The sequence below is a fragment of the Notothenia coriiceps genome, unplaced genomic scaffold (genome assembly GCF_000735185.1).
Source record: "Notothenia coriiceps isolate Sejong01 unplaced genomic scaffold, NC01 NC01_scaffold00018252, whole genome shotgun sequence".
In the NCBI taxonomy this organism is placed as follows: Eukaryota; Metazoa; Chordata; class Actinopteri; order Perciformes; family Nototheniidae; genus Notothenia; species Notothenia coriiceps.
In genome coordinates this window covers 136,619-145,720 of record NW_011350953.1, presented here as the reverse complement: position 1 = coordinate 145,720, position 9,102 = coordinate 136,619, and the positions used below count along the sequence as shown (strand labels likewise).

Here is a 9,102-nt window from a genome sequence, read left to right as displayed (position 1 = left end):
GTTGTTGGTGCAACTGGCACTTTATGTTGAACTGTTTATTGTTTTGGCCAAGGTTATTGAGAGAGTTGGACTGAAATGTATTAGATTTTTTAAATCAACTGTTGGTAAATCAACAAAGTCTGTTATGGCCTCTGAAGCAACAGAGAGATGTTTTCTAATAGTCAGGGTATCCAATGTTCTGAATGTACTTGAAAGTATTGTGTTTTACTTAAAAAACAAAGTGTTATAGTTTACAGAAGGTCTACCTACCTATAGGCTACCTGAATCTCTGAAATGTACTATATTCCTAAATATGCTATTGCTACACTTTATGGCAAAAATTGCACTTTTCTGTTGGTCTTGGTTAAGAACCTCCTTGAAAAAAATAAACAATGTTTTGTTGCTTAAGCTTATGTATTCAGTCATTATTCAATGGTATACTAAAATCCATGTGAAAAAAATTGCTTCTCACTGTTCTCAGGTCAAATATTTATATGCGATTAAAAATGCGATTAATTGCGATTAATTAATTACAAAGCCTGTAATTAATTAGATTAATTTTTTTAATCGAGTCCCGGCCCTAATATATACATATTGCAAGTCCACTGTATATATAGGTCAGACGGTGACGCTGTGACATTGAGACATGAAGAAGATTTGTNGCTTTGACCAGCTACCAATACAACAAGGTCTATTTTAAAAAAAAAATTAAAATAATATTTAACCTGTTAAACCCCGAGCCTGTTTTAGCCTGAAGCCTGAAAAACAGGCTCGGGGTTTAACAGGTTAAATATTATTTTAATTTTTTTTTTAAAATAGACCTTGTTGTATTGGTAGCTGGTCAAAGCTGGTGAGTGCTTTCAATCTTGTGTTTATTAAATGAACCAATAGAGTGACAACTGGTTTCAGTTGTGGATCTTCATATCAAGTTGTTATGCCACCGTTTAGTCATTCTGACGATACTGAGGCCCAACTCAGATTTTTCCAGCTGCACAATGCACACCTCAGAGGTCATTCAAAGTTATTAAAATCAATTAAATGTTTATGCTTCACAATTAAATAACTGCATTGGGAAAACATATCTGCATGGATAGGGTTATTTAATGTTTTTTTTTTAATCTTTTATAAAAAAAATATTAAAGTATAACTAGGGCTGTCAAACGATTAACATTTTTAATCAGATTAATCACAGCTTAAAAATTAATTAATCATGATTAATCTAATTAATTAATTAATATGCAATTTTTTTATGTATATTGTTGTGGGAATGGAAAGATAAATGAAAGAAGGCGGATATATCCATTTAACATACAGTATGTATGTAGGCTTATGTTTATTATAACATTGTTCTGTGTGTCAAAATGAAAGACAGCCCACACACCTATCGATCATCAAACCGTGGGGTCTTATTTCATTACGTGTTGATTTCTATCAACACGTAATGTTGTATCGATGTATAGAGATGTACAGCAAAAGTATTCTCCGTCAGGACTTCCTGCAACAACACCACGCCGTTATCTTGATTCTGATTGGCCAGAAGACATTATCAAAGATGTTTTATTGAGAAGACGATCACTACTTGACAAAAGTTTTCAAAACCGTTTCTAGCCATTCTGCACATGCGTTAAATACGTTAAATATTTTAACGCAATTAATTCAAAAAATTAATTACCACCGTTAACGCGATAATTTTGACAGCATTAAAAAAAAAACCTGTAATCTTTTTCTTCCAATGTTGGTTTCTTTACTGCAGCATGCATGAGTTACCTGAATTAACTGTATTTTGTTGAATGAAATATTTTGTTGTCTGTACATATATTTACTGGTGATTACATAAATATATTGGCTCTTTGCTCGCAGGGCCTTTGTTACACTTGCCGTGGCGTTTGTGAGTGTGAGCTGTCCTTCTCCTCTGGGCGAGGGCTGGGCTCTGCCCGCTTTGAAGCACCATACATGACAGCAGACCTCACACTGAGCTGAAATGAAACGAGTCCACATAAATGAGGTAAATAACATCAATAACCAGTCTCATACTGCTCTCTGCTGTTGTTTATGGTGTGTGGTACTTGGCGGTGCAGGCCTCGGCCCCTGCTCTTAATCTCACCGAGCTCAACAGAGTGGAGGAGAAACAGTGTCTGTTAGGGTAGTAGTCGGCTGGCGTGACTTTAATGTCAATCTTTCAGTTTGTGTGTACAGACGGAGAGATCGAAATGACGTTTCCATCAATCTCGAATACAATTATACAATATATAGATATGTATCAAAATATGTATATCCTATATACACAATCAACTGACACATTTACACATATGCACACATTAAGATACAAAAAAAACACGGTAATCAATATATACAAAATAACAGCGTAAAAAAAAGTGAGAGCCTTTGAGCGCGGATGTCCCAGCTCCCAGACAGCCTCCTGTGTCACCAGTTCTTCAATCGCTGATGCCGTTGTTTTCTTAGATGCATGAAAAAAATGCTGAAATATGTATCCAAGTATACTGTGTGTGGGAAACACTGGCATTGACTTTAATGAGTTAAGGTTCTGATGAGAGACAGTAACAAAGAATGCTGTCATCATGACATGTTAGGAGAGTGATCTACCGTCATAACTTTAAGTGATTCACAGGGCGTTTTAGAGCTACAAAGTGGAGTGCATCTTCTCTAATCATTCTCTCGTGCATGCTCAAAGTGCGCATGTTGCAGGCAAGTACTTGCTTTCCTAGCAGGTAAAGCAAGTACTTGCCTACAACATGTACTCTTCACCTTCATGATGGAAAACCAGGAATCAGAGTTTTGCCAACTTCTGATCACGTCCCTGAGAGAAATGTTCCCTGACCTCAACACGTTGGGTTTACTGGCGCTGCATTGCTGGTGATTCCAGTCCCCTCTGTTGGAGCAGAGTAACAAGTAATTCCAGTAAATGATTTTCGCAAATACGGCGCAATCTTTGTCCTTCTGATATAATAATTCGTAGTTGCCTGAACCAAGATCTCAATATTTAACAACACATTTTGCAGTCCTCCTGTATAGTACATGTATAATGGTGCCTGTGGATGTCTTTTAAATATGTCTGTAGTGTTCCCCCGGGCCTCCTGACCGATAGAGGCTGCCCACTGCCCACTACAGGATTATAGAGGCTGACGCTGTGTCAACAGGAAGATATGATACAGCAGTCAATGTTTGCTGCAATTCATTCAGTGATGTTTCTTATGGCATATAATGTTTCATACATTGATGTATAAAATAAGACTGTCATCTTAAATAAGTTGTTAAAAAAAATTATACAATTCTCCTGTGTATTGTAAATGCAATTGAAAAAAACCTAATAATTTTCTGTCTTTTCTTTTTCTCCTTTTCCCATCAGGCAGCCGACAAACTGGAGAAACATATCCAAGAAATGGACGACGGCAGTTACATCGAGTTCGATGTGCCGGAGTTCAGTAACACTGTTCTGGACCAGCTCAATCAGCTGCGTCTGCAGGGGAAGCTGTGTGACATCATCGTCCACATTCAGGGCCAGCCGTTTCGAGCCCATAAGGCCGTGCTGGCAGCGAGCTCACCCTATTTCCGTGACCACTCGGCTCTCAGCACCATGAGTGGCCTTTCCATCTCGGTCATCAAAAACCCTGAGGTGTTTGAGCAGCTTCTTGCATTCTGCTACACGGGTCACATGTCCCTACAGCTCAAGGACATTATCAGTTTCCTCACTGCGGCCAGCTTTTTGCAGATGCAAGCCATCATTGACAAGTGTACCCAAATCCTGGAGAGCATCCACTCCAAGATTAGCATCCCAGTTAGTGTCTGCAGCCCAGGGAAGGGCGACTCGCAGGCCAGCGGCAATGGGGTCAACGACAGCAACCTCTTTGTAAACCCTACCCAGATCTCCCCCCCTTACTACTCTCGGCAGAGTCAGGCAGGACATGAAGTGCGCTTTGAGCTGCCAGGAAAAACCCACAGACGAGGCCGACAGCAACCGGAGGAAGGCCAGTCGGACCGAGGCAGCAGTGATAGTGTGTCAGAGCACGATGCTCCCATGGAAGGAGAAATGGAGCAAGTGGAACTGATCGGCAAAGATGGGCAGGTGACCGACGTGCACGTGAAAATTGAGAAGACCGAGAGACCCACTTACTCAGATAGTTCCTCAGCCGGTGATGATGGCTACCACACAGAGCTGGTAGACGGAGAGCAGGTACTGGCTGTTAGTGTGGGATCTTATGGTCCAGTCATCCAGTCGGCTGCCTATTCTTACTCAGGGCAGTCCACCCCGTGCTTCGTCAACCTCAGCAGCTCCAGTCCCTCCCGCTCCTTACTCAGTGGCTACAGAGGTGGGCGAGCCAGAGTGAAGCGGCCCCTGGGCATCCCGGCAGGAGTGCTGAGTCGTATCAAACCAGGCTCAGAAGACAGCGAATCAGTCGTGGGACCCACGGGATTGGAGAACGACGTGCGAGAGCGCAGCCTGCGGAGCCAGTGGTACCCCTACAACGAGAGACTTATTTGCATCTACTGTGGTAAGACCTTCAACCAGAAAGGGAGCCTGGATCGCCACATGCGCCTGCACATGGGAATCACCCCCTTCGTTTGTAAATTCTGCGGCAAGAAGTACACAAGGAAAGACCAGCTGGAGTACCACATCCGTGGCCACACAGACAACAAGCCCTTCCACTGTCAGATCTGTGGCAAGTGCTTCCCGTTTCAGGGCACCCTTAACCAGCACCTGAGGAAGAAGCACATGGGAGCATCAGAGGTGACTAACCATATAGACTCTCCAGAGACCACCGAGGGAAGCTCAGGTCAGAAGGACCAGGAGGAGACGTCTGAGGGGATGGCCTTTGAGGCACAATATGCAGAGGAGGCACCGGCCAATGAGGAGGAGAGTTCAAAATGCAGTCCAGAGGAAGCTCAAGCCTCAAGATGTGATTTTTAGGTCCTGCTTCAGGTTAAGGAAGCTTTAAGAAATGTTTATCTTAACTCAACTTAAAGGACTTTTTTTCTTTTTGAATCAGCTCCCTCTACTATAGACATTTCTTGCGTCAAGGGGTTTCTGTCAATTTGTGAAAGTAAGATTGTTGAATGCAGAGAGCAAATGCTTGCTTTATAGAAATCCGATTCTTTCAAGCAAAGGGAGTGACAACTTACTATTCTTGAGGAGGTCCCAATAATCAAGACCCCTTAATTGATTTATCTTTTTATCTTTCCATGTTTTTTAAAACATATTTACAGAGTTATATAGGCATGTTGCAATAATTGATAATGTGAAAGCTCTGGTAAGATGCTTGTCATATCACCTTTTTACCTGACCTGTTTTTGCACATGTGGCCACAGGAGGTCACTTACTCACAAGGAATGATTTTTCTGCCAGTGCAAAGCTTCTTGTGACATATCCGTTCAATACCTCATGATACAACTACATACTCATAACAGACAGTATTCTAACTTAATGAGCTCACCAGGTTCTACCTCATAGCCAAGAACCTACCAGGCACAGACGTGTTCACCGTTTGAAATCCGTTTTTAGGTTGTATGTACAGTATCTTTATTGCCAAACCCTGTACAGAATATTCTCTCGACACAAAGCCTTGATACTTATGTGAAATATTCCTTGCTGATTGTATGGATACGGGACAAAGTCCTTGTTTCATGCTCAGCCAGGTTGAAATGATGTTTAAGAAGGTGCTATGTTAGCAGTACATTTGCTAGCTTTCTTGTTTGTTTCTGCAGACAATAGAGTAAGAAAATGGCCCTGCATATTTTCAACATATGAGTTTGCTGTCTTGTAACGTTTGTTCTTCAAAACACTTAAGAATTGTATCTCTCATCACTACTGCAGATCTCACCCGTTCGTGGTTTCAGATGCTGTCATCCATGAAATGGGTGAAACACGTCCACACAGTGAAGTCATTTCTATTTCTCTATACTCTGATGGCAGACTTTTACTGAATTATTGTATGTGTAAATTGTTTTGTCCTGAGGTAGGCTTCTAGGTTAATACTCAAAGTTCTCACTGTCAACTCTATAGCACAGTAGGAACAGCTCTGGCCTGTTCACATAAATCAACATAGTACTCTTCTGAATGATATGCAAACAGAAAGAACAAAGGAATCTCAGCCATTTTGACATGGTTTATTCTTCCATTATTTCAAAGAGCTCTTGCTTTGCTTCCTTTCTTATTTTTGCTTCTGTCCCAACTTTCTACGATGGGACAATTGATCTGTGATCTTTTTTTCTCTGCATTGATCGGGGTCAGATGTGGAACTGCAACAAGTTTTCCTCATTTGTCTACCCTACTTTATGGTGTTTGACATCGATGTGGCACAGCTAGATTAAGGCTAAGATTTAATGTATTTAGAAGTAGCTGGTGATCCAAAGTATGATGCACTTTGCAGAGATGGGGGGAGGGGCGGGGGTTGTGCCATTGAGAAAACGTGCTAGCTTCTGTCTTCATTCTGATGCTGCAGGGTAGGACTAGATTGACAGCAGTGCTTCTGCCTATACGTACATATATTGTGATCTGTATTGAGATTCTGCAATCACATGAATACTAACGTCTACAAGTCATGCATATGGCTATATATTATATACAGTTTGAGCCATGGGGATCGGGACATGGGTTTTATTTCCATTCTGATTTAAGTCATCTGTATTTTACAGTTAATGCATACAAAAGGCACTTAGAAGGCCTGATTGATTATCCTGTTATATTTAGGACATTTAAAGCTCAGCTGGGTGGTCACTTTTGTGCTATCATGCTTTTCCTTTTTACCATCCAGCTGTTAAAATACATGTATTGAAGAGCACCTGCTATTTGCTTTTATTTTGTCCAATCCAGTCCATGCTGAATTTGATTCAATTAATTGCGTTTGGGTTTTTTCTCTCACAGTTTACATATAATTGTCTATGTTCGGTTGGTGGGAGAATATTGAGTTTTGTTTCTCATGTCTGACGTCAAGCGTGCAGTCTTTTTTTTTTTATTCTGGTGAGTGTGCGGTCATTGTCTTCTCGTTGACAGTCGAGATAGTGAACCATAATGTAGGGGATTTGGCAAAAGTCGGTATAGCTAGCTTTTCGTTGTCTTTGTGTGCCAGGCTTCGTCACAAACACTTTAGTTCATCACACCCACAGTCTGTCCACCTGTACAGTCCTTTTAGACGAATGTTTACTGAGCGGAGTGTTTATCTGTCGGCCGCTGACGTGCAGGTTGAACAGCTGATCTGACCTCACTAAAGATCAGTCAGTGACCTGTTTGAATCTGCCTACGACGAATACACCTCACCTAGGAAGGACAGAGTTGGAAATGTTCAAACCTCCTTGTCAGTAATGCTTTGTGAGTAAAAGGTACAAAATGCTAAAATAATTTTGTGCCAAGAGTTCACACCAAAGACTAATGGGTGATTTGTAACTTTAAAATGCTGACTGTATCACATAATTGAATGCTCATATTAAGAAGTTCTTAATTTAATGTAGGACTAGTCCATTGCTATTTGCAAGGAATGCACGTTTCCCAGCTTATAACAATCACTTGTGTACAATTTGAACAACTTGCTAAGAAGACATTAAGCAGCAAAGTCATAAATAACACAATATATTAAGCCATACAAAAGCTGACAAGATAACAGTTGTGCAATAGGTATTGTAATTGTTTAAAGCCAATGTAAACAAAACACAAAAAGTGGCATCTTTAACTTAGTGCCTTGCCACAAGCTTTACTTTGAGGATGCTGGCATTTAGATTCCTGTGCCTCTTTCCTTTTCTAATGGATTGAATAGAGCAATGATAGAATATGGCCACAGCATTAATCTATAGTGGTACTAAGAATGAATACAAATGAATTCATTTCACATTTGTCCAGTTGTTTTCCAGCTCAAGTCCTTTGCCCTGATCTGGCTCTTTATATTATAGTTTAAATCAAACTGATTTGATGGTTAATCTTCTTTAGTAGCATTGAATTGCAATGAAAAGAAGCAGTGTTGTTCCCTACAAGCCACTTCCCAGTGTTCAGAGACCTCACTGTATCCTTCCTCTCTGACCACTCTGGACAATCTTAACAATGTACTGTATTTTGGCATTTCAATGAAGGAAGGAGATGCGTGACACACACACACGTCTACTTCCTCTCTGTTCACTCGGAGCATCTGGCAAGGGAACAGCTGCTTTGGGATTTAGCAGTGGAGGAGAAAAAGAGAAGCTTTCCCTTATATACTGTAGCTGAATTGCACGTTGCTCAACCACACAATTGTATGAAATTGCCAATGGATCATTGTTTTTACATGTATTTGTGTCATCAATTGTGCACTTACAGTTTTGTTTTTTATAGTCAATACCAATTCCATCCGGGAAGTCTAGTTTATTTCTGTATTTTCTTTTAAGGGATGAGCTATAATGCCCTCAATCACTTTGCCAGGGACCATTTCCCTCTTAAATGGTGCTTTAGTCAGATTATTATTATTATTATTATTTTTTTTAAACGAGTCCTTATAATCATCATAGGTGAATGGAGGGGAAATAGTTGTATTGCTTTTTCATGAACTAGTTACTAAATGTGATACACACTTACAAAACCAACTGAACTTGACATCCACTCAAATCAACTCCACACCTCGGAGAGGAGCAGGAGATGCATTATGGGCCACAAGTAATCAAAAGGAAGTGTTTACAGGGAAGGCTGTCAGACTACTTTTTGAAATTGCAGCTCGTCCTATTCTTTTTATAATAAACTCACTTCAGGTAGTTTACAAACACTGATACAGGCTTAGAAAAAAATCTTAAGTCTTCCATAGCTTTTCTGTCAGTTTCTGTCTACTGTGTATCATAAGAAAAAGCAATAACCTTTTTAAAAGCGGTGTATTGGGATCATCAAGCCTATTGAAATATTGACCTGTCGTATATCAAACAGACTGAATGTCAGGAGGCTTAGTGAATTGAAGTAAGACCAGGGCGATTTGATATTGATTGATCATTTTTAATATATATATTTTCTGAAATGTTGGACGGGTTGACTTTCCTCTTCAGAAAAAATATATTTAAATGAAAAAGCGACGTTGCTGGCTGGTGTTATGAATCAAAAGCCAGTGGTAGACAGTGAACTGCAACACAAGAAACGAGTGCATGGTTATCAAACTAGTG

The 9,102-nt window shown here is 40.3% G+C and overlaps 1 protein-coding gene across 2 annotated transcripts in view; it reads left to right on the top strand.

Moving 5' to 3' along the window:
* zbtb34 (zinc finger and BTB domain containing 34) overlaps positions 1-8,542 on the top strand; it is a 17,353-nt gene extending 8,811 nt beyond the window's left edge. The window contains exons 2-3 of one of the 2 annotated variants that reach the window (XM_010777562.1): positions 1,840-1,984; positions 3,347-8,542. In XM_010777562.1, the coding sequence (XP_010775864.1) occupies positions 1,961-1,984; positions 3,347-4,906 (1,584 nt within the window). In that variant the 5' untranslated portion in view covers positions 1,840-1,960 and the 3' untranslated portion in view covers positions 4,907-8,542. The remainder of the gene's footprint in view (positions 1-1,839; positions 1,985-3,346) is intronic. The other variant, XM_010777563.1, reaches the window with a different exon arrangement.
* Positions 8,543-9,102: the final 560 nt, after the last annotated feature.